This window comes from Glossina fuscipes, unplaced genomic scaffold, assembly GCF_014805625.2.
Source record: "Glossina fuscipes isolate IAEA_lab_2018 unplaced genomic scaffold, Yale_Gfus_2 115, whole genome shotgun sequence".
Classification (NCBI taxonomy): Eukaryota; Metazoa; Arthropoda; class Insecta; order Diptera; family Glossinidae; genus Glossina; species Glossina fuscipes.
This window is the reverse complement of record NW_023998458.1, coordinates 1,612,330-1,630,714: the sequence shown is the minus strand read 5'-3', so window position 1 is coordinate 1,630,714 and position 18,385 is coordinate 1,612,330. Positions and strand designations below refer to the sequence as shown.

Below are 18,385 nucleotides of genomic sequence, written 5' to 3'. Positions count from 1 at the left end.
GTGTAACGCTCATTATGTCGTTCATTAGAATTCTTGCAAGTTCATCTTTTACAAGACGGCATAATTCAACGTCTTAAAAGCGCATGCATGGTGGCAAAGCGAAAGTCGCTCTGGAAATGGAAATTTTTCATCTTCTCTTCTAACGACGAATCCGATTTGACCATCACTTGGGGATTTAAACGTTTGCGAGCATTTTTTTACAAAGTGCACCAAAAATCCCATCAAAGAGGATAAGAAGAATAAATAAAACTAGTCTGCACTTTAAACTTATTGAAGGCGTTATTCATTTTGTTCAAAAGATCTTCGTACCTCATGTCCTGCATCCGCGTTAAGCGAACAATTCTAAATCGCGTGAAAAAAACACCGAATCGAGATGGACAAAGATGTTAAATACTTTTGCGTCCACTTCGAACAAGTTGAAGGAATTGAAAGTCGCTGACATTTTCTTAAGTTCGTGGTGCACATCCATGCCATACATTTGGCGAAAAAACCGAGATATTGAAAACAAAATGCCGTAAGGGATTTTCTCATTTTCCCTATTGCTATAAATTTCAAACTTCTTGACAGGAAAGTCCTATAAGATAAAATGCTTTTACATTTTCCCAATTTCTTCTTTCCTCATTTTTTCTTTACACATGCAGTGAGGGAAAAGGTGCAGATAATCGCTGCTTTTTAAACAGCCTCCTCTGAGTCATCTAATAATTTATTAATTAATATTAATCTATTATAAATGATTCCATTCGATATGACCAAGTAAATCAGGTCTGGTAAAAATTATGCATGACTTGTTAAATTTAAAAGACTGCATTGATCGCATGTTTATTTTTTTTTTGCTTTCCTTTAAAATAAATATCTTTATTTGCTTTTAATGACATTCTAATTATTTTGCCTTTTTTTATTTTGAATTGCAGGTCTTGACGCTTTAGTGAATGAATTGAAATCAGGCAGCGTTACTTTGCGTCGTTGTCGTCGTAAAACCGGAACAAACGAAGCTTTGCAAGAAATGTTTCAAATATTGGAGATAAGTCAACAGCAAAATCGTCAATCGACGATATGCATTAATATGAATTCACCGTAAAATTGATGTTTTAAACATAACAATTTTTCTCTCACACACATATTACTAAGAATTGCGTTTAATATTTTAATATACAATGAGCTACTTAATGAATGCCCGCCCTCCTTCCTTTCGCTTTCTTAACTCGATAACTGCCGCCTGCTAAAGCTTTATAACAGTCAGGATATGCTCAGCATATAAAGTCCAGTCATTGTTTGTGAAATTTCGATATTTCTTTAATTAAAAAAGTCTGCTACGAAATTTTCTTCTCTTTTATTTCGTATTATTTTTATTAATATTTTTAATTATTCGAGTTAAGTAAAAGTATCTTTTTATTCAAAATAAAATGCTATTGTTTACTAAATGTAAAAAAAAAAACATGTGAGAATTATTTACGGTAAGACTTTTTAAGGTAAGTAAAGGAAAAGGTTTTAAGGCGAAGAAGGAAGCTTTATTTGGTTTTGGGAGCGAATTCGCCTAACTATCGTGTACGGGCATCGTAACAGAGGATGAAACACGATCTGATGAAAAAAGCGAAAAGTTTTGACAGAGAAAGACAAATCTCTTTATTTCTTATGGAAGCCTCCTTTTAGCTTTGCCCAGCTTTTCCTAGCAATGTACCATTATCGCGATAACAACCGGATATCCTCAGATCAGCCATTAAGCACAGTTTCCACCTTAAGCCATCATCGCAGTTACGTGCAATTATACTGATGGTTTGTTTGCGATGAGACCAGGAGCTCCTCCGTCCCCGCCGTTGTCGATAGATATTTTTCCACCGATTCAGAAGAGAAAATAATCGAAGACTCTAAATTTAGAACTACCTGCGAGTGCATGAGCAAGCCTGTCAAACTTTAACTCTCGGATTTCTCTCACCTCACCGAAAGCTACTACTTGTCCTCCTTTCGACAAAATTGAAAGTGAGTTCACTTATATTTTTAAAATTATCCTCTCGTTATGGTTGCGACCATAACAATGACAGGGTTACAAGCCCGAATTATGAAATTCATAGAAAGATCTACTTTCTATGTACTTTCTTACAACAACAGATGAATTAACGATCACACAGCGAACTTGAAGATCTCGGTTTAGGGCCTCAAATCGATTAAAATTTCTTAATGTTGCAAGTAAGCTCCAACGCGAAATTTTTGTTATACGGGTACCTTTCAGTGGAAGGAACAAGAGTTGCAATCTTTATTTTGGTGATTTCAAGTGAGTCATATAGTTTTTGGCTTGTAGCCTTGTAAATACTGCTTTCGTAACAAAATCCGTGTATTATAAATATCAGTTTTTTCTGTTTATTGTGGATTTTCAGGTTCATTTTTTGACGAGGGCTACAGCCAGATACGCATATGTATGACAAATTTCCGATTTATATCTTAATTTTTGCGACCGCAAATGCTTCATGCGACGTACGGACAAGTGGGCATAGCTCAATCAACGTAAAATCTTCCTTTTGACAGTTTTTTTTTATATATTTTTTTTTTTATAATAATTGAATTAATAATTTCTTCAAAAAAAAGTTAGTTCATAAAGTAAAATAAATTCGCACACTTCTCCATATATAACATGTATTTGAAAATAATCAAATACTCTACTTACCTGTAATGAAATTACATGGAAATCCAAGAATGCCTTATGTATAAATCCAATCTAATTATGTTTATGTGTTGATAAAGGATGCGTTATAACAAGCAAAGGCAATTATTTCATAGCACAGGCAAGATAATGTAGAGATCAGGGTACACCGAGAGCGATAATAGGATTGATTAAAAGCAATAATTAATCTTTGACAGTCATGAGTGTATATAGCTGTGGACGCTAGCAGTTGCTTATCAGTTATAAGTAAGAGTTTACAGTGAGTTTCGAAGAATAACTTTTTTGGAGAATTTTCTTCCAAAAAAAAAACAAAACAGAGCAACAGCAAGCAGTGAAAACGATTTTCGGCATTTTTTTTGTGATATTAGAACATAAGTATTAACTTTTATTTTTTTACTTTATTCATTTACTAAATTGTTTTTCATTTTATAGAATTATTCTCTTTATATTAATCATTAGTAAGCTTTTATTTACTGAAATTTTTTTGTTCACATTTCAAACTTTTCTAACGATTATCATATTTTGTGAAAAAAAAAACATTATCACTATTTGGTAAGGAAAAAATAACGATACCACGCATACATACACACACACACGCACACGTTATCTCCCTTAATATTCCAAATGTGTTTTTGTTCTCCCGTTTTTTATATTCAAATTTCTACGTAGACGAATATTTAGCTTTAATGCGCAAACTTTCAATTAATTTCACATAATTCTTACTATTTTTATACCTACTACGATGGCGTCCGTAACATAAGAAAAACTGACGCGCCAAAAAGCAACAAAAACCAATTTACACAACGCCGGGAAAATTTATTAACATTCCCTTTCACTCACATCAAAAACGAATTAATTTTAATCTTTTCTCAATATGCATTTTTTTTAATTCTTAACTTTTCTATTCAATTTTTCAAACGAACATCCGCGCGAAATTTAATAATTTAATAATTAAGTGCAGAGACGAGAAAGAAACTAGCATAGCTCTCACGTCCAATTGCAATGCAAAATTGTCTTTAACATTCTTTAATACATAAAAGGGAACTTTTCTAACATGAAAGTGTGATTTCTCTCTCTTTTACTCTGTTCTTTCTGTGCTCTGCTATAAATGCTAATGATAAGAATGTAAGAGCACAATTAACAAGGTAATTTTAACGTATGCAACAGAGATGTTAGTAAGATCAAAGAGAATGAAAAAATCTATTTATAATTATAAATTGTTGGTCGACGATACGGTTCAATTCTCTTTAACACTAAACGTACCGCGCGCGGTCAAATGACCGTTTTTAAACTTTCGTTTAAAATTTCTCGCACAAAACGTTATTGTATCATCATGTATCTTATTGACTTTTCCTAAAATATACATACAAACAATTTTTCAATATTTACAACTTTTTTTAATGTGTATTTTCCGAAAAAAAATTATACCATGTCTAGTCGACCGGGCGCGGTCATTTGACCGCTTGAAAAATTTATGTTATTTATGACTATATTCTTCGATAATCTTGTTCTTGAAATTGTTTTAGGAGTCTGCAATGTAATTGTAGACAATCTACAATCTAATCAATGTGTCCGACATTCGTGGAATATCAACTTATTAGACAAAATAAATAATATCGACGAGCATTGTTCGGAAGATGATCAAGAAGTTTACGGTATTGATGATGATACTACAGAAAATTATTGTGACTTATTTGACAGTGAAACGGACAAAGACAAAATTTTGAATATACGTAGAGGACAGGAAAGAAAGACATTTATAGTTAGTTCCGAATACGAATACGAATAGTATCCGAGGATACGCTAAACGAAATATTATGAAGGGCAGAGCATTTTCAGCATTTTCTTTGATTATTGATCATGAAATGATTGAACATGTAAGAGAATATACGGAATCAGAGGCTTTGCTCAATATATGCCCAATAAACCGGACAAATTTGGTATAAAATTCTGGTTAGCTTCCGATGTAGCATGTAAATATATAGTAAACGGCTTTCCATATTTGGGAAAAGATGAAGGGAGAGAATCATCAATCCCACTTGGAGAATTTGTAACTTTGAAATTAGCAGAACCATATACGGGCCATGGGAGAAATATAACAGTTGACAATTTTTTTACAAGCGAGTAAACTTCTAACAAAAAGAACTACTCTTGTTGGAACTATCCGGAGAAATAAAAGAGAGCTACCAAAATTAGCGAGACAGGCAAAGGATAGTATGACACGCTTCTCAACAATATTATACAAATCGAAAGATTTCATTCTTACAATTTATAAAGCTAAACCAAATAAAAAAGTATTGATACTTAGTTCGATGCATTCATCCGTTGAAATTGAAAAAAATGACACCCGTATACCAGAGACAATTAGAGTTTATAATAGTACAAAATTCGGTGTAGATGTAACCGACCAAAGGATAAAGGGCCGACGGGTGAGGATATATCGAGGCAAGAGTTTTTGTTTCAGTTGGCAGAAGAACTTGGGACCGAATATCAGAAAGAGAAACAGATAAGCCAAGAATGCTCATCAAAAACAATAATAAACACAAACACTGCTTCTTCTGAGCGGAGATCTTGTCAAATAAGATATTGTAAAGTCAACAAAACAAACAAAATTTGTATAAAATGTAAAAGATACGTATGTGGAAAATGTGCAACACAAAATGCTGTAATTTGTAAAAAATGTGATGAAAATGCATAAAAGTAAATAAAACATACAACATCGAAAAGCGGGGAACGATTTTTTAATGTAGCATCAGAAAAATATTTTGTTTACTATCTACTTTATATATGTTTTTTTGACGCGGTCATTTGACCGCTCACGGTGCAAATAGGTATACATGGAATGTCGGTGGCTTTAGTGTTAAAAAGAGTATTAAAAAATAATCTTCAAAACAACTGGGACACTTAAAGAGTAAGAGCACAATTAACAACAAGCAACTATTTAGTTGCGCCCCGATTTATTTTCAATTTATATGCAACTATTTAGTTGCGCCCCGGTTTATTTTTAATTTATACGCCACATATTGTTTATCCTGTGGAGAAGCGTAAGCATTTACACTTTTTGCAATAATATAAAAAGAAGCGACACAACCGAAAAATTTCAACATGCGGTTATGGCAACATTTAAACCCCCACAAAAAAGGTCTACCAACACATATGTTAGATTTTCTTCTTATTTCGCTTAAAATATGTCTTTTTATATGGATTGTAAAGCGTTTACAATGTTTTTAAATATATTTGCGAAGTCGTAAGGAAAAAGAAAGCAAAAAAAAATTGGTGGATAACACTTTTCACACTTGTCTAAAAAATAAACAAAAAGACCTTGTTAAGTTGTAGCTGATGAAAAAAGTTGAATATTGCTTAATTGCTAGAAATTAAAGTCCTACTCGATAAATATGGAAAGTTTCCATTGTCCAATTATCTTTTACTTTTAGCTACAGGTGCCGAAGAGTTTTGACCTTTGTAAAATTGTTTTAACAAATCCATTGCTTCCTCGGCTCGTAACCCGGCTTTCATTTCCAATGGTTGTCCTAAAACTTGCGGCACATCGCGTACGCTTTTACCGCCAAAGCGATCGTTAGCACATCCGTAGATAATCTCTTTTACTTTTAAGGCTCCACGGCAACATTTTGTTGGTCAAAATTCTTATTTCGTTTACATTTACTCTGCACGTGCTCTTATTTACATTTATTGTTAACAAACTAATAGGACGTTATATTTAGTTTGCCTTGAATTCTTGTAACTATAACGATATAAATAAAATTTGATTGCGAGTATGATTTTCTGGCTTTTTTACTTTTCTTCTGCTTTTTGTGAATTTCTTTACATTGATAGGTTTTTTAACCCAAATCGGGTGGGTTAACACAAAATGACCAGATTAACGGAATAAGGCCCGCATATGATTCCAAAAAATACTTTTTTCTTCCCTTTGTTTTTGCTTGCCGGAAAGTCAGGAAATTTTTGACACTTGGTTATCATTAGTAAAAAAATAAAAACAGTTCAAGCTTTTTTCTTGCGAAGTGTAAGAACTTTCCTACGAGTTACTGAGTGCAAAATTTTAAAACGGGTGGACCTGGTTCTTTTACGATGGAGTAGGGACTTATGGGTTTAATTAGCAATTCTCGTTAGAGTGTCATCCGACCTTGACGGTGATATACTGAGTATATGATCAAAATCACTTCTACTAGGGACCGAATCTTTTATTCGGCGAACTGTGCGAACGGCACATCAGAAATTTTGAATTCATGGCCAATGTACAGTAAATTTGAAGAATTTGTTTTCGTCTGAAATTCATGAGTAATTTGAGAATGTTCGAACTTTGAGGGCAATGAAGGCATAGTGGCATAATTTGTAAATGCAATCCTATTAGTATTAACCTAAAAAGAAAAGTTTTTTTTTTATTGATTTTGTATAACATGAGTATGTAAATTTTATTCTATAGAAAAAAATTTTCTTTATCAAAGTTTCTTCCTTTACATACATCTTTTAGACTTAAAAAAAAAAAATTTAATAATAATAAATCTTTGGCCGTTATATTAATAAAGATGAAAGTTATTAAATTATATGCTTTAAGTGATAAGTAAAAGTAAACACAAAAAAAGATTAAAAATTAAATTTTTAATTTGTCAAGAGAAATATAAAAAGAAAAAAAACAAATGAATTCTGTATATTAAAATAAGACACAACGGAAAAGGCGTTCATTATCTAAAAATATTTATGAGTTAATGAAAAGTAAGATACTTATGGAATATATATATCAATTTCATGATCAAATCGAAGGCTAGCTTCGAATTTCTCATACTTTAAAGAACTTGCTATTCATTAAACAAATATTTGACGAGAACCTTACAAGCGAGTGATCATTTTTAAGTTGATAATAAACAAATATTTGTGTTCTTTTTCGATATTTTAAAAATAATTGACTTTAAAAATGTTTTTGTTTTAATTCTTAAGATAAAATTATTTTATGAAAGTATTATATAAACGGTTCGATTTTCTCTTTTCCCTCGATATATACATATACAAATATATATATGTAAAAAGTATCTCTCATTTTTTGTTTTTGTTTTGTTTTTTTTTTATGAAATAGATATTTTTTGTTTTTTTGTTATAATTTATCATAGGAAGACTTAAAGGCTTTCATTGAGAAAACAAAAAAAAAAATAATAATAATAATAATAGTAATAAATTTAATAAATACCATACAAGTTAAAAAAGTTTTTAAATCGTATAAAAAAAAAATTTTATTCTTTTCCCTTTTCGGAATATGTACTGTGAAGAGCTACTTTCCATTCAACATATATTTGTTTTATAACTTTGTGTGTAGATATTTGGCACTTGTTTACATTGTTCACGATTGATTTTCAAATTCCTTTTCATCTTTCGAATATCTTTATAGTTCTGTTATGGCTTTACTTTGGTTTCTGTTGTCAATTTCATCTTTACGATCGTTGTTTCTCATTTTTTGTTTTTGTTTTTTTATGGAATGTGTTTGCTGTTGCGTGATGGTTTCGGCGGTGGGGTCGGTGGTCTGCGTTTATCATCGTTTGTGGCCGCAACAACCATATTAGTTATAACGAAATTTTTCGCTTCAACATATTCATATGATGTATTAATAATACTGGTAGTAGTTACATGACCAGAACAATTGGTATTACGAGTTATAGTGCCAGTTGGACTTAAAGCGGTACCATTCAATGAAAACGATGAAGGATTCCAGTCGAGACTACAATTAAGGCTACTGAAATCGGTGGAATCCCGAGTTTTAGCTGGCAGTGGCGGTGGTCGTAAATCCTCTTCCGATGTAGAATCAGTCGTATCCACCGAATTTCGATTGCTACTTTCGGCGCCCGATAAAGAATGGTTATCGGCCAAAGAATAACCCTTCATACTCGCCGTAGGCGTGGCAATGCTAGCTGGCCGTGATAAACGTCTTTCTTTCTCTTTTTCTGAACGTAATGGACGCTTTGAAGTTAACTATAACAAGCATGTAAAGGCGGATTTAAAAATTTCAATTTCACTTCACTTCACTTTACTTCATACCTCTTCAGTTAAGACTTTAGGATCTAAAGTTTTGTTAGCTAGCGAAGTATTTGAGGCACTTGTTATTGTATTATTAACTTCACGTTCTGGTGTCGATGTTATGGTACTTAACGGCGAAGTATACCATTGACTATTGGCTACAGGTAAACTCAAAATTTCTCGATCCAACTTGGAATTGCAGTAAACAAAGTAAAAAAAATTAAAAAAGAAAGAGTTTTTGTATTGAAAAATAATAACAAAAAAAAAAAAAAATCACTTTCTTTTTTTATTTTTTTTTGGGGGGGGGTTTTTTTTTTCTTTTTTTTTTGTTTTGTGGGAATGTCCCAAACCGGGATTAAAAATATAAAAATATAAAATTCGAATGAAAAAAAAAAAAAAAAAGTAAAACAAAGCAAACAGAAAGCAAAGATAATTAATAAAAATTAAAAATAAAGAAAAATTTCCATTAAATTTTTAAACTAAATTTTTAATTAACAACAACAACAAGAGGACGACACGGAAATGTGAAAAAAGAAAGCAATTTAACGATTAGTTGCGTATGGATAGTTTTCTTCAAATTTTCGTATACCTTCTTACCTTGTATTAAAGTTAAAACTGGCAAAAGTTGATTTAATAGAACTGGTTTGCGGTCGTGTTGAAAACGTAGATTTTGACAAGCCGCTACTACAATTAGAGTGCAGATATATAATGTAACTAAAGGTTAACAAAGTGAAAATTTACGAAAACTTACTCTGACGATCCCATGCTCGTTTCTGATAAACGATTGTTATTATCAAACATATTAGGTAAAAAGCAACCATTCCGACGCATTATCACGGAATCACGGTCCAGTTTTAAATCACAGGTCTAGAAACAATGCAAAGATGGTTTTATTACGTTTATGTTTATAAGATTTAATTAGACAACAGTAAAAGTAAAGCTTCAAAACTATTGGATCTGATAATAGAGATAGCTTGAGTTAATTTATCAGAAGCATCAATGAATAAGTGAAGTGAATGGGTGACAATATTAATAAAAAATATTCAATCTTAAAGCTGAAAAACGATTTTTAAGAACAGGAGTGCGAGCACGACAGAAGAGAGAGGACATTTCCTTTTCGACTTCTCTTAGAGATCAATTAATGAGATTTTCAGAACGCTTAGGAGAAGCAAAGAAGCGCAGGCATTCTTGATCAGCATGAACAGTGAAGTCCGTCCGTCTGTCTGCCTTTTGAAATCATAACTACGGTTCTTACAACATGTAAGAAAGTACGCTTGACCTTAATTTTATTTTACGGTTCTCGTCATGTCTACTTCAAAAGTCAGTAAGATCGCTCAATGTAATCACCCACCGACTGGATTAGTGGTATGTTTGTAATGCATAGGAATAGAAATATATATATAACGAAATCAGTTCTTTACATTTAGTTTTATTTATCCGCCCTATACGACTATAAATGTTTATCTATAAAAACAAAATTCACTTTAAATTTTTTCATAGCACTCTCACAGGATTTAGTTCGAGAACTGACTTCAAGGTTATGAAGATCACATAAAGTTTAGTTAAAAACCGTTCTTTCTTTTAATAATTCCTTAGTAAAACCCATGTATCAAAGTGGAAAAGTGGATTTCAAAGATTTGCCCGTATAAGTTCTAACACATATCACTTAAAAGCATTGACCAACTATCGAACTGTCCGCCTTGAGAAACTTTTTGCGATATTCTTACTATCACATCAGATTTGTTTGAACACTAATTCCTGCTTTCCTTTCACCCAGAGATCTCCGTGCTCATCAGCGGGCTGCATTGATAAGAGACACATTCAAAATGCTAACTGATGCATAAAGCAAAGGCCAAAAAAAAAAAAAAAACGGCTAAACGAGCCTAAAGTTTCGCCCCAAATTGTCAAAAATCGTAGGCGACCAAGTAAGAAAGTATATGAAACTGTCTACGAAATTCTATAAAATCCTATAAAATCAGTCCGTTATATAGAAGGTATGAACGACACCACCTATACTCGATCTATTTTTCAGTATTGCGATCAAATGCCGTTCATGATTAACATAATAAAGACTGGGAAGCGAAACGAGTAATAAATTTATTCTTGTCTTATTTTTTATACCCATCGCCGAAGGATGAGAGTTGTATTCATACTATATACAAAGTATACATATCCTTGATCAGCGTCAAATTCTAAATCAATTTAAACATGTCCGTCTGTCCATCTCTGTGATGTCTGTTGTAAACATTCCCCTGGCCGCAAAAATTAAGCTTTCGGCAAAAAAATTTGAAGTTCCTGCTCGCAGATTGGTATTCCAAAGGGACCTAATGAGTCGAGGGACACGGCCATAGTACCAAGTAATCTGAGAACACCTCTGTTTTTCGAAACGTTGGGTTTTTGCTCGTTACTCATAAGCTATAGCCGTTAAATGCACAAAAATTTGAATGATGCTGTAGTACATGCATGAAAATGGAAAAAGTTCGCCACGACTATTCAGTTTTATAGTGTGCAGTAATGTCCTTTTTTTTAAAAAACCTGTATACCGGACAGAGGCAAGCTTCAAAAACCCTTTCAAGTATATTGGCCCAGTTACTGTTATTGCTGTCTGTTCATTCATTTGTCCATCTGTCCGTCTGCGCAACTGCGTAGCATCTGCGGTAACCGTTCTCCCGTTCGCAAAAGTGAAGACATTGCCTACAAATTTGGAAAAGAATTTGAAAATGACCCAAACTTTTCGAAGAATAAACCCACACGTTTACATAACAGAAACTGTGAACATCTCTGCCTTCCGCGTTCGTTACTCATCAGCTACCACACATATCCCTTGTAAATTTACGCTTTTATTCTGAAAATAGAAAAAGTCAAGCGCGCCCACCCAATATTATGAAGTATGAAAACATAGTTCTTTTTCTTTTCCCTAAGATCACGATGATGGGTATAATGGATTCGGACGCGAACGAATATAATTTCCTTGCTTCGCCCCACTATTGCTAATGTTTCCCTTTTTCCTAAAAATTTTTAGTTCACATTCTTAAATGTTGCCTTAATAAAGTCTCCGTATCAAGTACGATAAGCCAATAGATCAGAAGAAGGCATCTGTTAGAACCATTAAAAAAGCCGCATATATATGCATAAGGCGGACGATGCAGATATGATTTTTAGATTGTAAAATTATATTGAATATTGAAATTCTAGCAGACATGATTATTATTAAGTTGAAAGCTTTTTAGGAAATCTCATCCGATAGTTGTTTGGAGAAAATTTTTAAAGAACACGAAGGATAGAACATTGCATGATTAGGTTTTCCTTCTTTTTTTTTCTGCTGTTCCATTTTTGAACTTTATTAACGGGATTCAGCAAGTAGTTGCATCGAGTTGCAACTTTCTGGAAATTCTAACAACAGACGCGACAAATGAAATTGGCCGAATTTCGCTCGTACGCAACCCTATCTGGCGTACTTCGATGGTAAATGTAAAAGTTTAGATAATATTTACTCGATTGTTTTCTTTCAATAGCGTGTTTTTTTCAATCTATGCATTGCTTTCCTCTCATCATTTGTTTTCCTATCTCCTAGATAAACATAAATTCAACTTATTATCTTTTATTTATGACTTCTTACGCGGTATATGCGCTTACCTTTTTACCATATTTTCCTTCAACGTTGGCCTGCATTTCGATAAAACATGATTCCATCCGTTCATGGAATAATCGTAAAGACTCTGGAGCTTTTTGTTTATGCAAAGCAATCGCTATAAAAATATCATCATTTTAAATAAATTAGAAACATTTTATTAGTTATTACATGATGCTTAATGTCGTTTACCGATTTCCAAAAGGGGTATTTGCGAGGCCATCAAATCTTTTAGTTCTTCTATTAATTCAACATCCTCGGGATGATTTTCCATATATTCCGGAGTGAGAAAGGCGTCCTCATATTTACTCAGGCCACCCATAACGGCAGGATCAACAATGCCATTGATTTTCATACTTAACGGATTCAAAGGTAAGCTGTCGTCGTTCTTATGGGCAATAATCAAATCACGTATATCTTTGTTAGTATTTTTCATAGTTTCTACGGCCAATTCAAGAGGTGAAATCTATGAAAGAGGAAAGTTTTCTTAGAAACATACATATATATATATAGAACATATATATATTACCTTAAAAGTATTTGAAGCCACTACCGGGAACCATCTTAAAATACCCGGTAACGGAAATTGTGTCGTAAGCACTGTCCTTTCTAACCACAAGCTACGCACATCATCCGCTTCCGAACTTGACTCACGATAGGGCCGAGAAAATTTGAATTTTTGCACATTATTATTAGTAAAGTATTTCACAATTTCTTTGGCTATGATTTTATCATTGAATTTGGTAAAGGCTTCATCCATTATCGGTTCTACTTTATTTATTTGTATATATTGAGCTTCGCCTTGGGTAATATCATCACCCGGGATCTCCAAGGTATGCATAAGTTCCGCTTGCGGATGTTGAACTAACATACGTGTGCTAAACTCACTTAACCGTTCATATTCTTTGCCACGAAATATGTAAGCTTTGTTTTGTAAAAATCTCGGGAATCCCAAACCGTAAAAACACACTCGAAAATATTCAGAAGTATGCCGTAACTCTTTAAGAATTTTCTCGAAAAACAAAGCCATTTTTTTAAGCAATTCAGCCAATTTGATGTAATCATAAATTTCATTTTCATACTCTTGGACCAGAATTTTACACATATCGATAGCGCACTCCCACATCTTACCCTTGTCAAAGTAATCAATGATTTCATCGTATAAAGCCTCTTTTAATTCGCGATGTGTACGACACTGAATATGACGATGCGAGCGTAACAGCGGTGACAATTCCGTATCATTCCATGTCAATAGTTCGGTGTGCAGTTTTAACGTGAAGGCGGCTTCAGTGAAATTATCAAATTCCATATGCAAATCACATAATTTGTATACGTAACGTATGTACATCTCTTTACGATTGACTTCCGAATAAAAACGCAACAGCGAAAAGGTGCATGCCATGCGATTTTCTTTGCTCTCGTCCTGTATAATGCAACGGTATTCAAGCAAGCGTTCCATTAGCTTAGTAACCATATTTACAAATTTTGTGCCTTCCACATTAAGCATTTTATGGGCTTTGCATCTTTCCATCATAATTAATTCAAAAAGATCTTTATATTGAGCGTCTCCCTTGCCAGCACCTATCAGTATATCAAGTTTTTCAATCATTTCCGTTTCGAAATCATTAAAATTTGCCTTGTAATGGGCATTGTTACGTTTCGTATCGCCGTAACTGTCGTGTATCATTTTCGAACTATAGTATTCGCATTGCATCATATCGAAAAATATAGGTATGGTAGCTTTTCGTAATTCCATTTCGGGTATCATACTCATCTCTAGGATCTGTTCAACTAATTGAGGTACAAATTTGGGTTTATGTTCACCCAATTGGAACCACATTTTACGAATCTCTTCAGCCGTATCTTTGCGTATATCTCGGTAACGGGCAAATACTATCTGACGTTTATTGTCATTGAAATCATTTAATTGTAGCGGTGATTGTATTAGAAAAGCAATCGAACATTGAAAGAAATTCGACCAAACTTGCTTTTCGAAAGGTTCGAAGAAATGATCAATAATCACTGCGGAGAGATGTCGCAATGAGCCCAATATCACTGTATTTTGATGCATAATCATGTCCATCCAATCACGTGGAAAGACACTCTTCTGATGCGGCGACACCAATTCCTCAAACACAAGCAATATTTCGATAACGAAATCTTGCAGCTCAAAACGATTGTTTAAATGCTTCACAAATATATCGTAATGCTGCGAATCCATCCGTTGCAGTATGCCCAGCATAATGGCCACTAAATTGCCAACCAACTGATTCTCACGATCCAAAGCTTGCGAAGTTTTTATGACTGTACGCAGGAGTATTAGCATAATGTCTCGCGTATCGTTATGCGTTTGACCAATATCTTTACGATATAATAACTTTAAGATGTTATTCATGATGTTAATGCACTCGTTAACCTAGAGCGGGAAAGATATGCACGCGCAAATGAAAGAAAGTAAATGAAAATGTATAGAATATTTAAAATAAAAGGCTTTACCTAATAAAATCGAACTATCAATAATACCCGAAACACTTGCGAATGAGAACTTTTACTCTTCGTAGCAAGTAGAAATTCTTCTTCTTCTATCACTCTCTCTCTCTCTCTCTCTCGCAGTGTTTCTCGGATATCTAGCTCTTCACAAAAATACATTTTTTTTTCTACAAATCGTTTGAAAGAAATTCTCAGAATAAATTTATCTCTGGGGGAAGTAATCTTTTGTATATCGTTCGATGCAATTCAGTTGTAAAAGTTTTCACTATTTCAACAAAGGAAAATGTTAAAAATTCCACCAACGTTAAAAATTCCAAAACTGCCTGGCCAACTTCAGACAGACGAACAGCCTTAAATCGATTCAAAAATAACAGACAACGATTCTAAATCAATTTGCATAACGTTTCAAGTCGTTCTGGAAGTTGCATAAATGTGGACATATTCAATGAACTTGTGCTGACTTAGGATCCAACAGCAGACGCAATGCATGCACGTTCGTTACTCAAAATAAACGTGTGTTCATCGCTATTTTTCGTTAGAAAACATGACTATATGATGACTTCCGATGGTTTTAGTGCAGAATGTAACTCATTTTTCTTTGTGATCAGCATTTATAAAAGGATGCCGTAATTAAGTGAAGAAACACACAACACTTCCATACAACATTCTTTTTTAAGCCGTTGTAGCAGTACTTTTGGATCTACTATAACTGTAGCTAGCTAAACTACATTTCAAGTCAACTAATACGACTTAGGAGGTATGGGTAAGAGGAAGATTGTGAAACCGGTGAAACGAACTTTGTTTTGGAAGAAGACGTTCTTACCAGTTATCTTTCTTGAAGATCCGAATGCAGCGCTAAATATTTGTCTGCCAGGGCAAGAAGTTTTTATTTCAAATTGCGAAATTTTGACAAGACCAGCAAAAGAGCAACAGATGACTCACGGACAGATTGGTTATTCAGGTCACCCGAATGTGTTTTGTAAGAATTCCCAGGGCGGGATGACAAAATTAATATAAACTCTAACGCTCTTACAACTCATTTGTAGCGCACAAATCGCCCTGACAGCCAGTTTTAATTAAACGGTCCTGTCCGAGACAATCGCAGCAGATGTAATAGGTCTACCGGAACACTCTGTTCATTTTTAGGATCCTAGTTTACAAATATAGTCCGAAATGGTTTGTTGAGCTAGATCAAGCCTTTCCGCAATCTTCAGTGTTGTCAAAAAGGAATTTTACTCTAAACCGATCTTGATGACAGTACCTTGGTCGAGCAAGGATGGTCAGCTAGAGTAGCACTTATCAGAAAAGTCGAAATCACTTATTTGAAATTTTTCGAACCATCTTCTGCATACTTTATCAGAAGCTGTACCCTCACTGAACGGTTGCAATAAATTTGCACACGGGCTTCTTTAGTACTTCTTCCAGGTTGGAATTCGTACAAAATACAGGAGCGCAAATTAACTTTATCAGTAGCCGGATCGCGTCTTGAACATGAATGGTATTCGTTTCACTGCACTTGCTAGGCCGGTATTTATGCATTCAGTGTTGCATAGTCGCTGAAAAATATCGTAGCCGGACAGGATAGGACTTTCTAGTGGACCTATTACTTTTTCGTACTGAAATCTTCACAGCGTTTGTCTACGAGTATCTGCAGTGAGCAAGAAGAAGTTGCTAAGAAGCGTTAGCACACTAACAATTCCAATTTTAGCTGAAGCTTATTTAATAAGATCACTGAACGTCTTGCTGCTTTGCCTTACGTCTTTACCGCACCTGGTATTGGTGTATTTATACTCGTACAAAGCATACAAATTTTCATGGAAGGCTCTACAAAATTATTTCTGCTGTCAATAAATACCGATAATGAAGTTGCTAGTTAACCTGGTCGCCTACGTCAGTGTTAAGTGGAAATCGCAAATAACGTCTTAAAATTATGTCTAGGGAAATAAGCTTTGCTGTGACTTATTTATTGTCGTCCACAATGCGTAAGAAGTCGATAGCACTTGCCTGCTTCCTTCTTAGATGACAATCTTATCACTTCGCTCAGTACACGTTAGGCTGAACTTGAAATTTTTTTCGTTTTCGAAATTTAAAAAAAAATTCTAAAATCATCTATATATATATAGATCAAATCTATACGTATTAAATAACTCAAAATGTATATAGGTATCTATACACAGCCGCAGTACGAAGAGAGCACCAAATTGATTCAATTTAACTCACGTATATAAAAAAATGTTTCTAAAAAATATTACTTATCAGAAATTTTTGATCACTTGTAGTTGTTAGAAAACATCTTTAAATACTGATGTTCGATTTTTCTTTATTTTTTGCCTACCTAGCTTTCGCCTTCTGATCTGCAATTCACTTTAGTGAATCAATTTGATTTAAAATTTTAAATTATTAGAAAACACCTTTAAATACTGATGTTCAGATTTTCTTTTTTTTTTTGCCTACCTAGCTTTCGAGTTACCAATGATCTGCACTCACTTTATTGAGTCAATTTGATTTACATTTTTAGAGACTTGCCACACTCACAAAACTAGCGATAGGAAGATGAAACTATTAAAGATATTTTGTTAAACGATTAAGAAGAACCGGGCACTTAAAGTGATCTCTTCACCTATTTAAAATCTACGATCTTATCCGCTTTCTAAAGCATTTCCATAAAAACATGGAAAGTGGAAATAACTCCATTTGACTTTCTCCATAGCATGTGGCACTGATGTACGACAAGCTGTCATATTGTATAAAAACACTAAGTACGGGAAAAAGTTTGTGGCGTCTTCCTGAATAGATGGGATTACACTACGGCCACTCCACGCGCGTATCGCTTTCTCTCTTTGCTCAACCCTTTCTGACCATCACCACGCCATATGTGCCGGGCTATGGTTATATAACAAAAAGAAAGATTCGTGCTCCTGCCGAAGCATGTCAAAGCAGCAAATTTGAACAGGATATCACGATGGTTTACCAAAACCAGCAGCAGAGGAATGCTTCCTCCTTTCCCGCTAACAAAATTTGGATATTGATGACCTTCTGATCGATCGTTGATGAGATTTTTTAAAACTTGGGAAAAAGCCATTGCAGCTATCTTCTATCTTGTGCGTAGTGTGCATAAGACCGGATACAAGACCAACTGGCCCAATATTTAGCATCTGAATAAACAATGAAATATCTAATGGAAACAAGAAGAACTCGAGAACTATTGTCGAATAAATGGCTAAAGGGAAATGAAAGATGAATCGCATACGATGATAATGCGCGAAAAAGTTATGGCTCATAGTGGGAAAGTTCAGACTGACTCCATGTAAGGCAAAGCTAGGATAGAAAGAAAGACAATCGTACACTGTACCATGTGATCTCCATATGAAGATAATTGCTGTCTATCTCTATAATATCATCAAGCACTCTTACCTCACGACAGTGCCAGACTTTGCCTCCTTCAAGCAGAATTTTTTTTTAACTGACTTCAACGGTGGTCTGCGTGAGTGGTTCAGTTCTTCAATGAGGGATCCTAGGAGTTCTACAATGGCCGCATAGACGTTTTATTAGGAAAGTGGCCAAAGTAAGAACGGGCAACACCGACT

At 34.0% G+C, this 18,385-nt stretch overlaps 3 protein-coding genes across 9 annotated transcripts in view; 1 reads left to right on the top strand and 2 right to left on the bottom strand.

Moving 5' to 3' along the window:
- Positions 1-1,237, top strand: part of LOC119640137 (TATA element modulatory factor) — a 40,973-nt gene extending 39,736 nt beyond the window's left edge. For 3 of the 5 annotated variants that reach the window (XM_038037975.1, XM_038037973.1, XM_038037974.1), the window contains one exon: positions 912-1,237. In XM_038037975.1, the coding sequence (XP_037893903.1) occupies positions 912-1,078 (167 nt within the window). In that variant the 3' untranslated portion in view covers positions 1,079-1,237. The remainder of the gene's footprint in view (positions 1-911) is intronic. The other 2 variants (XR_005247610.1, XM_038037976.1) reach the window with 2 other exon arrangements.
- Positions 1,238-5,958: 4,721 nt separating this feature from the next.
- On the bottom strand, positions 5,959-6,292 carry LOC119640164 (tRNA-specific adenosine deaminase 2-like; the record flags this gene model as incomplete). Its single annotated transcript, XM_038038019.1, has 1 exon — positions 5,959-6,292. A coding segment is annotated over one exon (219 nt), but the record flags the coding sequence as incomplete, so codon positions are not given.
- A 2,824-nt stretch (positions 6,293-9,116) lies between these two features.
- Positions 9,117-18,385, bottom strand: part of LOC119640154 (dedicator of cytokinesis protein 1) — a 58,151-nt gene continuing 48,882 nt past the window's right edge. For all 3 annotated transcript variants that reach the window (XM_038038002.1, XM_038038003.1, XM_038038004.1), the window contains 6 exons: positions 12,838-14,724; positions 12,501-12,774; positions 12,314-12,426; positions 9,429-9,544; positions 9,275-9,361; positions 9,117-9,156 (listed from right to left, as the gene is read on the bottom strand). In XM_038038002.1, the coding sequence (XP_037893930.1) occupies positions 9,144-9,156; positions 9,275-9,361; positions 9,429-9,544; positions 12,314-12,426; positions 12,501-12,774; positions 12,838-14,724 (2,490 nt within the window). In that variant the 3' untranslated portion in view covers positions 9,117-9,143. The remainder of the gene's footprint in view (positions 9,157-9,274; positions 9,362-9,428; positions 9,545-12,313; positions 12,427-12,500; positions 12,775-12,837; positions 14,725-18,385) is intronic.